The 18256-nt window shown below is 34.9% G+C and overlaps 1 protein-coding gene across 2 annotated transcripts in view; it reads right to left on the minus strand.

Annotated features, from left to right (window-relative positions):
• The window catches only part of LOC126889324 (integral membrane protein 2C), a 94590-nt gene extending 91469 nt beyond the window's left edge, over window positions 1-3121 (minus strand). Inside the window, exon 1 of one of the 2 annotated variants that reach the window (XM_050657551.1) lies at window positions 2868-3121. In XM_050657551.1, coding sequence (XP_050513508.1) covers window positions 2868-2954 — 87 coding nt within the window. In that variant the 5' untranslated portion in view covers window positions 2955-3121. The remainder of the gene's footprint in view (window positions 1-2867) is intronic. The other variant, XM_050657550.1, reaches the window with a different exon arrangement.
• Window positions 3122-18256: the final 15135 nt, after the last annotated feature.

Raw genomic sequence — 18256 nt, forward strand, 5'->3', positions numbered from 1 at the left:
GCTAATTTTAGTTCAAATTCGCTCATTTAGCATTCTTTTTGATGAGAAGTACAATTAGTTTAATAAACCAAAAAAATGCATTATCTATTATTGATTTGCAAATATTTAGTATAATATTGTATTTCTGTTTATCGATATTAGAGTTTGCATAACCAGCATCCTTTTTCAAGGAGGTTTTTCTAGCGCAATATAAAGCTATTACAACCAGTTTAATAGATAAATAAATATGTTGTGCATCGATTGCTCATCAGTAAAAATCGATTCTAATATTCTTTACGTGCTCGTTTTCGTTTACATTTGCATGATTTTCATCCTTCCTAATTTATCTTGAGCTAGCACAACTTGCGACATTTTCACAAATATTAATTATTACAAAATGACGATTTTTGAAGGTAATAAAATAGTGAATTGAAATATTTTTTCGTTGCTCAAGCTCAAAACTTAAACTCTATGTTTTTACGGAATTTCTCATGTGCCTTCAATAGCACAGTAGGTAGCGCGCTTCGCTATTTTCAGTTGTCGCGGAGGTCCCGGGTTCGAATCCCGGGAACGGCTTCAGAATATTTTTCTGACACAGATTTCATGGAAAATGAATCAAAGGATTATTATTAACCACTAAACTATATCTGCATATGTGGTTCATCTTTCTTAAAGAAAACATATTTTTGCTTCCTTTTTATTTATTAAATAAAAAGGAGGCAAAAAATATATTTATTAAATAAAAAGGAGGCAAAAAATATTTTTTCTTTAAGAAAGATGAACCACATATGCAGATATAGTTTAATGGTTAATAATAATCCTTTGATTCATGAAGGGTGCTATCATTAAGGGTGCCAAGCTCAGGGCGGTTAACAAAAATATAACAACTACTCTAATTTATTGTTTATGAATTATGAATAAATTATTCATAAACTTGTATAATTAAAGACAAAAATTCTTATGTAAATAATTACTAATTCGAGATTCAATATACATTAAATTTTTAGTACACTTTGATAAAAAAAGGGAATATGCATCGATTGTTTAAATGTTAATATTGTCTTACAAATTTTTTTGCTCCTTTTGATTCGATTTGCTCCATGAAAAGCTATTTTTAGTCTACAATAATATTATACTATAATAATATTAAACTATAATAATTCTCAAGTATCGTTCAATACGCATGCGGCGGCAAATCCTCGCTTTTTTTTTCAAATGCCCCTAACTCGCGTACTATGACGGAACTCTTAAAAAAAACTATTGAGAACTCTAGAACTCTTTATTTTCTTCCAAATTGTGCACCTGGAACTACCCTTCCGCACAAAAGGGGTGCGGCCTGAAATTGGCACCCCAAAATCTGTTTTAAAAAAAACGCCATTAAACTGCAGAACTCTTTCTGCACCCCGGCGAGAACTATAGAACTCTTCAAAAAGAGCTCAGAACTCTAAAAATTTGGAAGGGTGCTATCATTAAGGGTGCCAAGTTCAGGGCGGTCACATATGCTGCTCTCTCAGACCCAACCAGGACAAACCCCGGCATGCAGGTACGGATTGCATCGAACGAAATGGCAGGGATGCCCTAGCGGCCACTGCTAGCCAAAGTCTTTTTATAAAATATAAAATTAAACCGTAAAAATAATTCCATACATCATAAAAAATTTAAATAAAAGAATTTTTGTAAATTGGCATTTTATTCTCAAAATAACTGCTTGTTCTAACATAAATATAGTTCCTCAGCTGATAACAGAAGTAGTGGTTAAATTATTAAAAATAATCAAAATAAAAATAAACAACCAATTTTATGTTAAATATGTGTTAAGTATTTAATTTTGATATGGTTATTACAGCAATTTTTCATAAGTTAACACATCAATGCTGTAAACTAAATTGGATCTTCAGTCAAAATTCGAACGTCTTTGTGTTGAATTAGAAATATTGAAGAAGAAAAAAATGTTCACCACTCAAGTGTCTGCTTTGAATGACTTGGAGAAGGAAGACATGATAATTTTCAACGCTTGGAATAGTATTCCTGATTCTTATGATCAGCTGAAAAAGCTCATGTTTGCCCTTTTTGGTTCTACATATCAACAATTAAAAAAAATGGGTTTTGTGCCAAAAAGTTTGTAAAAAATACAATGTTGTAGGAAATATGTAAAACATTACAAAACGAAAGAAAATAGAAGTTTCTACGATGATTAGAAACAAAGATATCGCCAAAAAACGAAAAAACACATTTGATTTTTTTGGGGGGTTATGGATGGGGCTAGGGCGGTTTAAAAATGTTTTTGGTCAAATACTTTTTGATGTAGAACATGTGGTTTTTTTATTTACAGGTTTAGGAAATATTAGACATCAAAAATGACCAGATTTTTAAGTGGGCCGATTTCTATGCACATAAGTTTAGAACATGTGGTTTTTTTTATATTTGGAATATTGCTGGGAGCATTTTTCACTATCTTAACCAACTAGACTACTAGACTCTTTGGTTTTATTTAGTGTAATAAAAGTTTACTGAATAATTTGGCTCCCAATTTTTTTTTAATTGTTGTAATTTTCATATTTGACTCTTTGGTTAAAAAGTTTGCCGACGGCTGCACTAAACCAACGAATATAGAAACGATTATAAATGATTCACAAACGTCAGCTGATAAGGGAGCAGTCAAGTTATTAAAAATAATCAAAATAAAAATAAACACTTAAGTAATTTTAATATGTGTTAAGTATGTAATTTCGATATGGTTATTACAGCAATTTTTCATATATTAACACGATGCTGCAAAATAAATTAGATCTTCTCAGTGAAATGACTTTACACAATTGAAATGACGTATTGTTTTTGTTGGAGCGACCATAGATTATTTTTTAAGGTAGATTAAAAAAATCACTTACGGCTGGGGCGGTTTGTTCGTTGAACACCAAAGGAGCTACGTCCTTCTCCCCTTTCTTTTCGGAGAAAGGTTTAGTCAAAATCGTCATTTTGAAAAATGTTTCTGGCACAAATTTGGGGTAATCAATACACTAGTTCGCAACTATAATGAACCTGCCTGCGACTTTGACTTGACTTGACCAAAACAAACGTCAAAATACTGTAAATTTCGATTCGTTGCGCATGATCAGTTCCCATTGACATGGGGAGTGGAAGTTATGTCTTATTCGGAAGACGTCACACATTTATAGTCCAGTCAGTGTGACAATAACAAAAATTAGTGTGAAACCACCCCATTAAAAAAATGGATATAGATATAATAGCATTTAATGGATTCAAATTATGTTAAGGGGGACTTACAATTTTTTAATATTTTTAAACAAAAAACTGTATGTTTGGTTCATCAACATTCTCTTTGCCTTATCCCTATGCGGGGTCGGCTTCCCTAATTGCATTTCTCCGCACAATTCTATCTTGGGTCGTATCAATATTAATCCCTTTAACCAACATGTCCTGCCTAATCGTCTCCCCTCACGTCTTCTTTGGTCTTCCTCTCCTACTCCTTCCAGGAATCTGCACTTCAGCTACCTACTCTTCGTATTGGATGATTAACGTCTCGACGTTGAACATGACCAATCCATCTCAACCTATGCTCTCTCATTTTGGCATCAATTGGTGCCACACCTAGACTTCCCCTAATATACTTATTCCCCTCATTTTTAATTTTATCCTTTCTTGTCACCCCACTTATCCATCTAAGCATTCTCATCTCCGCCACATGCATTCGTTGTTCCTCTTTATTTTTCACTGTCCAACATTCAGTTCCGTACATCAGAGCCGGTCTTATGGCTGTTTATAGAATTTTCCTTTCAGCTTCATTGGAACTTTTCTGTCACACAACTCACCACTCGCTTCCTTCCACTTCATCCATCCAGCCCTAATTCTACTGCATGCATCTCCATCTATTTTTCCATTACTCTGTTATACTGATCCCAGGTACTTAAAACTATTGCTTTTTACAATCAGTTCACCATCCAAAGATACCATTTTATTTGTAGTCACTCCATCTTTAAATGAACATTCCAAATACTCTGTCTTTGTCCTACTAAGTTTTAAACCTTTTTCCTTCAGAGCTTGTCTCCACTGTTCCAGTTTTTGTTCTAAGTCTCTATCACTATTTCCTACTAACACAACATCATCAGCATACATTAAGCACCATGGAATGTTACCCTGTAGTTTGGCTGTTATCTGGTCCAAAACTAATGAGAACAAATACGGACTAAGCACAGAGCCTTGGTGCAATCCTACTTTTACATGAAATTTATCAGTCTCTCCCACACCTGTCCTAACATTAGTCGTTACTCCCTCATACATATCCCTCACAATCTTTACATATTCACCAGGGGCTCCTTTCTTATTGAGTACCCACCACAGAATCTCTCGAGGAACTGTATCATATGCTTTCTCAAGATCAATGAATACCATATGAGCGTTTGTTTCTTTAAACTCCTGTATTTTTCCATCAACTGCCTTATAATGAAAATTGCGTCTGTTGTTGATCTGCCCTGCATAAAGCCAAATTGATTCTCGGATATTTCGGTCTCTTCACGTATCCGTCTATCAATCAGAGGCGGCTTTACCTATTGTGCAGGGTGTGCGGTGCACACGGGCGCCGGGATGTTGGGGGCGCCGAGCGCCAAAGGTCCTTTACTTTGTTTCAACATAAAATATGCTTTAAAACGATTGATGAAAAATTACATTGGCACTTAGCCCCATAACAGACGGGCGACTGGCCGGCCACTCTGTGGATCCACAAAAGTAGTTTACCGTGGGTTCTTATGCGAGCGACTGTGGCCGGCCACAGCTCGTCTGTGATGCAACGTCCACTCCACATAAGAACCTATGGTCAATCATCGGAAACTACTTTTGTCGATCCACAGAGTAGCCGGCCACAGTCACCCGTCTGTTATGGCGCTTATGCGCGATGAAAGAATGTTTGCGGGGACGTATCAATTGCATGATTGAGAGGTCGGGAGGCTTATTCCTGAGGAAATTTGGTTCTTGTAAAGGGAAAAGCACAGTGAGTGTATTCCACACTTTGCGCAATAGAGGGGATGAACACCGTTGGGCGGCCCTATTGTTGTTCAATGTTAGTAATACATTCAATACGCTGCATTGGAACGAGGTAATGAAGGCAATGAAGCAGAGAGAATGTCCTGGATACCCGATGAATGTGGTAGCGGACTATCTGTTTGAGAGAAGAATTATGGTGGAGAAAGGATCTGTCTTGGGTCCGACGCTATGAAACCTGGCATATGACGGGATGATGAACTGTGGATATGGAGAGGGTACGACTCCCTTCGCATTCACGGACGACCTCGCTGGTAGTGGCGGGGGACTAGCCAGATCTTAAATACCGGGTACAGAACCCAGGCGGCGTTGTGAAGAAATGGATGACAGAAGCCATCATTCCAACAGGGAAAAGAAACAGACAAAGTGTGGAACTACAATGTGCAGGGGCGTGTCTAATACCCAAGAAACACGTAAAATACCCAGAAGTGACGTTGGACCAGAACGAAAAGTGGGGGGAGCACATGCGTGTGGTGACCCAGAAGGCTGCAAACAGTGCGGCTGCGTTTGGGAGGGTGATGCCCGACATTGGGGGACCCAAATCCGAAAGGAGGAGGGCCTTACACGGTGTTGTGCAGTCGATCGTCCTCTACGCGGCACCAGTCTGGAATGAGGCGGCAGAGATACAGGCCTACAGGGGGCTCATGACACGAGTGGACAGAACAAGTCTGCTGCGAGTGGCATGCGATACAGGAATATGTCTGCCGCAGCCTTGTGGGCCATCACTGGATGTGTTCCGCTGCATGTGTTGGTAGTGAAAAGAAAAGAACTATATGAGAGAAGAGACCTAGAGCAGAGCTCACTATGGCCGAGAGAAGACAGGAAACAGAAAAGACAATTGAAAGATGGCAAGAAAAATTGAACACGGAGCATGTGGTACAGTGGACAAATATGCTGCTCCCGAACCTAAAATATTGGGTGGACTGTAGTCACAGGCGCCTGGATTATTTCCTAACGCAGGTGCTCACAGGACACGGGTGTTTTAGAGCCTACCTATCTAGGTTAGGAAAGGCTGACACTGATGAATGCCTATACTGCAGACACCAGGACGCTGTTACACATACGATGCTAGAGTGCAACAGATGGATAGTAGAAAGGAACAGAATGGAAAGAGAGACAGGTGTAAATTTTGTGACAGTGTAATGAAGGTAAAGAGCTTCGGAAGTGATGTCGACCTTGCAGCGGCCATTCCTCTTTCGGAGCGCTGGATGACAGAAGAGGGTCTGGTTTGGCAGGTAGGCATAGCCTCGGCGTTGAGAGGGCGTTTTAAAGTACCTCTGGAACTATTGCTAGGGCTACTAAGAATGAATCCTGCATTAAGGTCAGTGAGGCGGCGTTCTGGACTGAGATGTCTTCTCATGTCTGAGATGAAGATTCCAGACCCTCTCTCCTTAAAGATGAGGAAAAAAGGTAGGTACCTATTCGACTATTCCATTTTGACTGCCCGTCTACCAAAGGGCGCCAGGGCATCGACTGCACACGGGCGCTACATGGGCTAGAGCCGCCTCTGCTATCAATTACTCTCTCCCATATTTTCATAGTGTGGCTAAGCAGTTTTATAGCCCTGTAGTTTGTACATTGTTGTATATCTCCCTTGTTTTTGTAGACAGGTACTAGTATACTGCTTCTCCATTCGTCCATTCCATTCTTCATTTGTATAACTCCCATAATTCTATTAAATAAACCTGCTAGCCACCTTGTTCCTGTCTCTCCCAATGCTCTCCATACTTCACCAGGAATATCATCTGGTCCTACCGCTTTTCTTTTCTTTATTTTTTGAAGCGCTTATTGAGCCACTTGCTCGTTTGTTATTTTGGTGACCATTGCTGTTACTGTCTCCGTTGACTCCACAGGCTGTCTGTCAAATTCTTCATTTAATAAGCTGTCAAAGTACTTTCTCCATCTCTTTTTGACATCCTTTTCGTGAACTAGTATTTTATTATTTTCATCTCGGATACATTTAATCTGATTAAAATCTTTTGCTTTCTTTGCTCCCTGTTTGGCTATTTTATATATCTTCGTTTCGCCTTCCCTGGTATCAAGTTGATCGTATAGGTTTGAATACGCTTCTGCTTTAGCTTTTGCTACTGCTACTTTCGCTTCCTTTTTCGCGACCACATAGTTTTGAAGATCTGTGTCGGATCTGGTTTCTTGCCACTTTTTATATAATTTTCCTTACTCCTTTATTTTTCCTTGTACTTCGTTTGACCACCACCAAGTCTCTTTATCCTCAAACTTTTTTCCTGACGTTTTCCCAAGTATTTCAATAGCAGTCTCTCTAATACTACTGGCCATTTTTCTTCAAATTGTATTAGGGCTTCCTTTCATGTTCCAACAGATGTTCTCTACTATTCTTTCCCTGAATAGACCTTCTTTCTCATCTTTTAGCATCCACCACTTGATTTCTTGTGGTCCTCTCCGATATTTTGGTTTAGTTTCACTTTTTATTTCGATGTCCAGAACAAGCAGCTTATGTTGTTGGCTTACCGTCTCACTAACTATTACCTTGCAATCCTTGCATTCACGCATGTCTTCTTTCTTTATCATGAAATAATCTATTTGGGATTGATGTTGTCCACTTTTGTACGTAATAAGTTGAGTTTCTCTCTTTTTAAAGAATGTGTTAACAATTGCCATATCTAGTGCTGTTGCTAATTCAAGCATAGCATCTCCAGCTTCATTTGTAGTTCCAAAGCCAAATCCCCCATGTATTGCTTCGTATCCTGCCTTGGCTTGGCCCACATGTGCATTGAAATCACCTCCTATTATAACTTTCTCCTCTGACGGAATATCACTCAGGACGTCTCCTAATTGGTCATAGAAAGCTCTTCTTTCATTCTCACCCAGACCTGTTTGAGGAACATACACACACAACACACAACATTCAATAGGTACCTCTTTATCAATTACAAATTTCACTGACATCATTCTATCACTCGTTCTGACAACTTACGTTATCTTTCATTTCACTATCGTCAATTATACCAACTCCATTTCTAGTGTTACTACTCTCTGCATACCACAATTTGTATCCTTCACTTAGTTCTTTCGCCCTTTGTCCTTTCCACCTAGTTTCTTGAATGCAAACAATTTGAACTCTCCTTCGTTTGCACGCATCCACTAACTCCAGACTCTTACCTGTAAGACTACCAAGATTCCACGACCCTATCCTGATTTTTCTAACCTGCAATGGTGTTCCCCCTGAGATAGTCCTTACCCGGAAATCCGTAAGGGGACTTACAATTTTTTAATATTTTTAAACAAAAAACTGTATGTTTGGTTATAATTTTTTTATAGGCTAAGGTTTCGAACAAATTTTTGCCTCTTGTGGTTTTTTATTAACCACTTCAGAGAGCGTCTTCCAAAAGATAACTTTAATTTGGGAGCAGTGATGTGGGTAGTTTGGGAGACTGATTCTATTCGTGAGACTTCTTTTCCTCTTGCTGCCTATTAGTTTCGAATATTGGCGATCATTCTGGCTATAAATATTTTATTAACTGATGCTTTAAATAGATTAGTTGTTGTTGTGGATTTCCTCAGGTTCTTTAGCCATGATGTTCTTCTCCATAGACCTCGCTTTTCGAATACTTTGCCTTGAAGGATTATTTTCAGTAATCTGTATTTAGTGCCGTTTCTCATTATGTGTCTGAGATATTCTAACTTTCTCTTTTTAATTGTAAACATCACTTCTCTTTCTTTCCTCATTCTTCGTAGTACGGTCTCGTTGGTTATCTTGTCGGTCCATGATATCCTTAGGTAAGTGCCCAGGATTCAACTCCGTAGTACATTATTGAGAAGATATAACATCGTAGGAGCCTTACTTTTATCTCCAGATTAAGATAGTGGCTTTTAAAGAATTTGACATTCTACATATTCTACATTTTTGCACTATTGATCATTTTTGACTGTTTGCCGTGACAGATTTTACGTCAGTAGGTGACATTTACTAGCAACTCGACGGTAAGTAATCCAACTCGACGGTAAGTAATTCACTTACCGTGGAGTTAAAAAATCTCTTAATTTTAATTTATTTTTTTAAAGAATAAAGAAAACTAACGAATTATTTATTAATATTGAAACTTATGGTACAATTTGTTAAATTATTTAATGAAATCCCACTTGTTTGGGCTTAACGACTGTAAAAGTACGCTGGATGTTCGTTTTTGTATTGGGTACTTTTACAATTATTAAACCATCGGTTTGTTGGATGTCATTCATAGTAATATTATATAATTCTTCTCTTCTACAGGGACCAGATATTCCCAATATCATTGCGACCTACAAATTATGAAAAAATCTTCAATAGAGTATTTCTTTTACCTAAACTAGCTTATATTACCTTGTGAACTAGAAATTCTTCATCCGGTGCTTCCATCAGAAATTTTTCAAATTGCTCCCGTGTAAAAATGCTCGCTTTCACAGGCCTATAAATAGCCAACATTTTTTCTCTTCAAATACGCGATCAAAGTTGAAAACTTGGAAATATCAATGCCATCATAAAGAAAAACGGTGGATTTAATCATTGAATATTCTGCCCAGAGGCTTCCAGGAGCTTTCAACTGCATATGTCTTTGAACGAAATATGCCAATAGAGTCTTTTCTTCAATTCTTACATTCTTGCCTTCGCACCATTTTTTAAAACTTTGGTAGGTATTTTGATAACGGATTTTGGATTTTTCGGGAATAATTGCGGAACACCCTTCTTCCCAAGCCCGTTCAATTTCTTCAAATTCACTTTCGCTCATATTTTAAGGCTATGGGTACATAATTCGCAAATATTTTACGTGTATAGTATTTTTACTACAAAAACGTTATTACGTAGGTCAAAATTTTTGACGTAAGAGAACTGTCAAAACATTAGAATGTGACTTTTCATTATTGCTATGTTTATTAAAAATACGGCAATAATGAAAAGTCACATTCTAATGTTTTGACAGTTCTCTTACGTCAAAAATTTTGACCTACGTAATAACGTTTTTGTAGTAAAAATACTATATCCCTACTTTTTCTGTCTTTACACGGCAAATTACGCGTACTAAAATTCACACTGGTATGGATATGTAAACATTACTAGAATGCCATTCTACTTGAAAATGTCATTATTAATTTCAAGAGATGGGTTTTGAATGTTCTTGGATAACTGTTATTTTTATAATTGGAAATTATTAATTCAGTTAATAAATGTGATAATTTTTTCACTAACTATGTATTCAGTGATTGTAATAATTTATTTGTACAACAAAGACTAATACTCAATCGAGAAAAGAGGAAAAGTGTTAAAGTGATTTTTTAATAATATATTGTTATGGAACGCTTACAATTTTGAACATCTTTAACAACAAAATACTTGGATCACAGAATATATTATCCTGATGTATTCTCTGCTTGGATCTTCCACAAATAATATACAATAAATAACTTTTTATTAAATTCACGTCTTAAATCAATTATTTATCAAATACACTATATTTCAATAATATTTAATCAATAACTCAACATATTCCCGATGCAATGTCAAATATTTAAAATTGTCACTGATTGTCAGTGTATGACTGACAATATATGCTGACAATATTATATTCGGCTGAGTGCGTTGTAAGACAAAGATAGATTTGGAAAATATTACCACGGCATTGTGTTTATTTTTTTCGAATCCTGAAAAAACCAATAAATATTTTTGAAAAATTTAAACGCAGAATGAAAGACTAAATTATTACCGAGGGCCGAAAGTCCCTTAGAATAAATAAAAAGTTTATTTCGAATGATATATTTGAAATTAAAAATCACACTAAATTTTCTCTTAGTTTTTCACCCCTGTACCTTATTAAAATAAACATTATAGAAGTTCTCAGGGACTTTCGGCCCTCGCTAATAACGTGATCTTTCATTCTACGTTTAAATTTTTCAAAAATACTTATTAGTTTTCTCAGGATTCGAAAAAAATGAATCCCCATTTGAATTGCATTGCAGCCGAAAATACGTACCGATCCTCTTAATTTATAATAATCAAAATTGTACTTAAAATTATTGACAACTAAATAAAAACTCAATTCTCCATTGTTGTTATGCACCCTAGTTACTACCTAACAACCAAAGTATCTATCTTGATAAAATGAATGAAACTAGTCAATATGACGAAAATGTTTAATTTTATAATTTATAATGGTATCAATCGTGCAAAAAACGTTATAAGCATGTCGAACGTTAAGGGTAACCGATCTCAGACAATAATTGGAGTCGTCGCTCCGCTCCTCCTCCAAAAAATTGTCTTCGATCGGTATAAAACCCTTACCGTTCTCCATACTTAGTATACTATTTACTTCTTGTGAGTGATCTCATTGTTCGTTTGCTATTGTCCTAAGATAGGTATACTGTTTTACTCGGTTCACTGGTGTATTTTTGATAAGCAGTTGGACGTCTCTAATTTTTTTTTGCTGATGACCATAAATTTAGTTTTTGATATCTTTACTTGTAGTGTAGTCCAAATCTTTGACTTTGACTTACTTCATTTACTTTGTTAATGAGTGTAAACTATTCAAAGTTCAAACTGTCTGCAAAAATAACGGTAACATCTGCATAGCGGATGTTGTTTAGGCGTTCTCCATTTAGGAGTATTCCATGTTCGCAATTTTCCAAGGCAATACTAAATATTTCCTCGTGAGATTTCTCCTTCTTTTTTCTCATAATCCTTAGTCACCTTCAGGGTGTCGGAAGTCGGGTTCCGCCTCTTATCCATTTCTTCCATGCGCTTCTATTAGTTGCCAGGTTCTTCATATCTCCTATACTCATGTGTCTCCTATATGGTTTCATGTACCTTCTTTGTTAGTCTCCTTTGCTCCATTCGCTCTAAGTGGCCAAATCAGCTCAATTGTTTGTTTTCGATCTTCCTCATTATCGGTTCTTGTCAGGGCCGCGCCGTCCACATGTGCAATGTGTGCGGCGCACACAGGCGCCAGCAATTAAGGGGCGCCACTAGAGTTTTCATAAAAATTTTAGGCGGATCAAAATAACATGTACCATTTTTTTTTCAGCTTCTACCAAACGTTGGGATATCATAAAACAACATATTGCCAAGTCTGGCTTTAAAGCATTTATCTAATACACGCTGGCTGGTCCAGCAGAATTGATGCTTTAAACTTTAAAGCCATTATACAAAAATGTGTCAGAAATTTATTATGCTTTATGTGATTATGATATAACGCATTAGGATAAAGATCGTGATTGAAATTATCAAGCTATATATTTAGGAGATAAAATATCAACATTTACATTCATATGCTCAGTTGTGCAGTCTACATACCTATGGTATAAAGTTCTGATGAAAGTTAACTTCGATTTTTCAATAAAAAACAATGAATATGCAGAGTTGGCCTTAAATGCTTTACAAGAGATAAAACAACTGTTGCTAGAGTTTCGGACATATATCAAATTTAATGATGTAATTACTACAGCAAATGAAACTGCAGAGAAACTGGATGTGGAGCCAGTTATCAACCAGTCACACAGTTACGGCTTCGGAAAAAAGCTGACAGTTTGATTACGAACATAAAAACGAATTGATTTTGGATCCTAAAATGTCATACAAAGTTAATTTCTTTCATTGTGTTCTCGAGCAAGCATTAATGTCAGTAAACGAAAGATTTTCATATTGAAAATCATGTTAATTTTTTCAAATTTTTATATAGGTAATTTCAACGACAGTACAGAAAACTCACAATTAAAACTTTTGTGTAGAAATTTGGGAAATACTGAGATTTAATGATCATGTATACAGGGTGAGGCAGATAAAAGTCCTATTAGAAATATCTCGAGAACTAAAGGAAACAGAATCATGAAAATTGGAATGAAGGGGTTTTGAAGAGTGATCTCTTTAATGAAAATATTTTCATCGATTTGCTACTTGCGGTTATACCGGAAGTGGCTTATAACTTCGTTTTTTTAAATGGAACATCCTGTATATTTTTACATTTTTGGATTCTCCTGGATGTCTTCTTTCTTAAAATATGAGGTTTTGTAATGTTATACAGGGTAGTTTAAAAGATAATTACGTTTTTGTTCTTAATTTCCTAGCAATATTCACACCCTGTAGAATTGTAGTAGTTTGACATCAAAACTCTATTTATGTTCAAATGATTTTTAATAAAGTCTACTATTGTTAAAAATTGTTAGTATAGCTAAATGTTGAATTGTACTATACAGGGTTGGTCGAAACTCGGAAAGAGTATTTTCTGAGTTTTCTTAAATGGAACACCCTATATTTTATTATTGTAGTGAAATGATATTTTATGCTACTCTTTTATTTCTTAAGCATTCTCTATACCTAACTGCTTTAATTTGTGGGTTACTGGTGATTCAAGCCAAACATTAATTTCAACAAAAAATACGTGAAATTTTATTAGGTTGGCCGTGAAAATATTCAATCACAAATAATTTTTCGGAAATAAATGCATATTAATCTAGACTGATCTTTAAAATTGCCAATAATGGTTGAGCTATCAAAATACCTACGTGTAGTTAACATTCTTGGCGCGATTAACAATTAAGCACAAATTAAAGCATTTAGGTATAGGGAATGCTTAAGAAATAAAAAAGTACCATATAATGTCTTTTCATTGCAATACTAAAATACATTTTTACAGGGTGTTCCATTTAAGAAAATTCAGAAAATCCTCATTCCGAGTTTCGATTAACCCTGTATACTAAAATTTAACATTTAGCTATACTAATAATTTTTAATAATAGTAGACTATATTAAAAATCATTTTAACATAAATAGAGTTTCTGATATCCAACTACTACAATTCTACAGGGTGTGAAAGTTGCTACGAAATTAATAAAAAAACGTAATTAGCTTTTAAACTACCCTGTATAACATTACAAAACCGCATATTTTAAGAAAGAAGACATCGAGTAGAATCTAAAAATGTAAAAATATACAGGGTGTCCCATTTAAACAAACGAAGTTTTAAGCAACTTCCGGTATAACCGGAAGTGGCAAATTGATGAAAATATTTTCATTAAATAGATCACCCAGCAAAACCCCTTCATTTCAATTTTCATGATTCTGTTGCCTTTAGTTCTCTAAATATTTCTAATAGGCCAGTTATCTGCCTCACCCTATGTACCGGGTGTCCACTTATATTTTCCCCCATTTTAACTGCCTATAACTTCTAAACGGCTCAAGATAGAAATATGCGGTTTTCGCTGAAATATTTTATTTTAGTAAAAGTTTTGTCTGAATGGATTAAATTTTTTATATCGCTTTCAAATACGAAAAAAAAATGGCGGATTTTTTAAAAAAACGTTGTTGACTTTTTTTAATGGAACACCCATTATATTTTTTTATACGTTGAAAGAATGGCCATTTACCTATCCAGCGATATAAAGCTTTTCAAAATCGGTTGTCAAATCACTGAGTAATTAATTTTTAAAATGAGAGGTGCAGCGTGGATATCACATATTAAATCTAAATACCATAACTATTGTAAGCAAAATGATATTATGTTATTTCCACATTGCATCTCTCATTTTAAAAATTAATTGCTCAGTCTCTTCACAACCGATTTTAAAAAAATTTTATATCGCTGGATAGGTAAATGACCGTTTCTTCAGGTTACAAAAAAATATACTGGGTGTTTTAATAAAAAAAGTCAACAACGTTTTTTTCACATATCCGCCATTTTTTATTTAAAAGCAATATAGAAAATAGATATTTACCTAAAAACTTGAAAAAATCGTCATTTACCTAACCAGCGATATAAAATTTTTTAAAATCGGTTGTCAAATGACTGAGAAATTAATTTTTAAAATAAGAGATGCAATGTGAAAATCACATAACATAATATCAATTTGCTTAGTTATGTCATTGATTTATGTTATTTAGGTATGTGATATCCACGTTTAGTCCAGGGCCCATCTGTTTTGTTGAGATGGACGTTGAGAGGTGACTCAAATTTTTTTGCAGAAATTGCTTGAAAATAACTTAAATAATAATATTTGAGTTATCCTCCCTCTCAAAAAGGTCCGGAACATTGTTTAAATAATTAAAATGTCAAAAAATGAAGGAAAAATTCGATTTTTTTCTTCGTTTTTTGATTATAACTTTAAAAGTATTCATTTCCCAGAAAAGATTTACTGACATAAAAGTTGCGTAATTAAATTTCCTACAACATAAAATTAGTTAAAAGTTGAAAAAATAATCACCCTTGTTGCAATATAGCAATATTTGCGAAAAAAAACATACAAAAACAAGTATTCGCATTTTACGTTTTTCAACCATTTATGCTACACTTATGACCTTCATATTTTACCCAGAAAAACTTTATGATACAGTAAAACAATACTGTAAATTTCATTAAGATCGGTTCAATAGATTTTGAAAAATAAATTCTGCAATCCAGCTTTCGCAAAAACAATTCATTTTTTAAAAATTTTACAGGACTGAAAATAACGCAGATAGCAAGTTGAAATTTTTTGCGTATAGAAGTGTACAGTACCTTTCATTTGCAATTTGCAAAATTAAAATCGATTAACTACCACGGCGTCAGGAATTTTTTTAAATACACATTAATTATTGGTGCTACGCACAGGACAGCGGTGTTCGATTCACATGAAGTTGATTTCCACCAAAATTTCTTCCAATTTTCATCTAATATATTATTTTCTTACTCTATATTTTGTTGTATTTTAATATTTTAATTCCACAAAAATCAAACTAATTTTATTATTGTTTGTGAAATATTGTTTAAACAATTGTATATGTTTAAAAATAATAAACATTTATTCTCAAGTTAAAATATATGAACAAAGAAAGTTTTTGCTAAAAAAAGTGTTATTTCAAAGGATAGAGTATGTGTTTTTATTTTGCAATAAACAAATTTATTTATTTATATCGAAATGTAATAAAAATTAAAATGTATCAATAATTATCAAAGGTCATTGGAATGCCCAATCAGAGCAAACTATCCGGTGTCCTGCGCGCAACACCAATAATTAATGTTTATTTAAAAAAAATCCTGACGCCGTGGTGGTTAATCGATTTTAGTTTTGCAAATTGAAAATGAAAGGTACAGTACACTTCTATAAGCAAAAACAATTTCAACTTGCTATCTGCTTTATTTTCAGTCCTGTACCAGTTTGAAAAAATGAATTTTTTTTGCGAAAGCTGGATTGCAAAATTTATTTTGCAAAATCTATTGAACGGATCTTAATGAAATTTACAGTATTATTTAACTGTATCATGTACTTTTTCTGGGTGAAATTTGAAGGTCCTAAGTTTAGCATAAATGGTTGAAAAACGTAAAATGCGAATATTTCTTTTTGTATAGTTTTTTCCCAATTATTGCTATTTTGCAACAAGGGTGACTATTTTTTAAATTTTCAACCAACTCTATATTGTCGGAAATTTAATTATACAACTTTTATGTCAATACAACTTTTCTCGGAAATGAATACTCTTAAAGTTATAATCAAAAAACGAAGAAAAAAATCGAATTTTTCCTTCATTTTTTGACATTTTGATTATTTAAACAATGTTCCGGACCTTTTTGAGAGGGAGGATAACTCAAATATTATTAATTGAGTTATTTTCAAGCAATTTCTGCAAAAAAATTTGAGTCGCCTCTCAACGTCCAAATGTACTAATATTTTTACAGATGCGCCCTGGTCTAGTTTCATACAGCTTCAGCCTTCGTTAAGAGAATTAAATAATGATGTAAAATTTTAAAATATATATTTTTAAAGGAATTAACTGTTTCTTCTTCTTGATGTGCCTATCCGTGACGAATGTTGGCATGTTGGCGATTATCATGGCAATCTTTATCTTAGGTATATCCGCGATATGCAGAGGGGAAAAGCTGCACCGATGTTTTGTTGAACCAGGTTCTGAGGTATTTTAACCAGGATGTTTTTTTTTCTTGCTGGACCTCGCTTTCCAAATATTTTTCCTTGCACGATGGCTTGTAGTGGGGCATATCTGGATTCATTTCGCATAATGTGTACAAAGTATTCTAACTTCGAAATTTGATGGTGTTCAGTACCTCTCGGTTTTTCTTCATTTTTCTGAGGACCATCTCATTTGTGATCCGGTCAGTCCACGGGATTTTAAGAATTCTACGATATAGCCACATCTCAAAGCTTCCAATTTTCTGCACATATCTTCGTTCAAGGTCCACGATTCAACATCATAAAAAATTGTGTTGTGTGCGTCACTGTTTCTACGGTTTGGTTGATTTAGTGTTGCCCTTCTGTTATCTTTTTCTTGCTAATGAGCATAAGCTTTGTCTTCATTTATATTGAGTCCATATTATCGACTGTAGTAGGTATGTGATTTTGTTCATAAGGACTAAAGGACACTTGTAGGTCTTCTAGATTGTCCGCAAATATTATGGTGTCATCTGCATACCTGATGTTATTTAGCAGGTACCCGTTTAGTAGAATTCCTTTTTCAGTTTCGTTCAAAGCTTCGATAAATATTCTTTCAGAGTAAAGGTTGAAAATTAGAGTGTACAAAATACAGCCTTGCGTCACTCCACGCATGATGTTCATGTATCCGGTGTGTTCACCTTCAACTCTGGGTTTGCAGTCTGATTCCAGTAAATGCTGGAAGGCGCAAAAAGTGAATTTTTGGGCGCCATTAAATGTTTTGCACACAGGCGCTAACGCACGTGCTGGCGCGGCGCTGGTTCCTGTTCCAAATCACTCCTTATATTAGTGTTCTCGTGAGACCGAAAACTAATAAATAAACGATGAAGTAGTTTTCAATCCTAATAGCAAAATTAATAATATTGAAAATATTAAAAATATTACTAAAAGATTTTTAAATTGAAAACTTATTGGTACATTTCCCTGGTAACACCTCCAAGGCTTCTACAATTTGCAAGCCAAATGGATGCTGCAGTGCAGACAAAGGGAAGGAATTCTACACTATGAAATTCACATCCCTCGTCTGCAGCTTGGTAAAGTTCCAACGGAAAATGCACCTGGTTACTCTACGGAGTAATACGACTATAAAATAAAAATGTATACCATTTTTATTCAGTTGCAATGCGAAGGCAAAACACTCTTACCTTTCAATTAGAATACGGAGCGCAGTCCAGTCTTCTGGGAGGACTGGATCGCGAAAATCGCGAAAATCTTGTCATTCTGCCTGTTATAGCGTAGGATTTATATTCGCAGTCGGACGGACAGACGGACAGACAGCCTAGGTCAAATTTCTCACCTT

The sequence above is a fragment of the Diabrotica virgifera genome, chromosome 8, assembly GCF_917563875.1.
Source record: "Diabrotica virgifera virgifera chromosome 8, PGI_DIABVI_V3a".
Lineage (NCBI taxonomy): Eukaryota > Metazoa > Arthropoda > Insecta > Coleoptera > Chrysomelidae > Diabrotica > Diabrotica virgifera.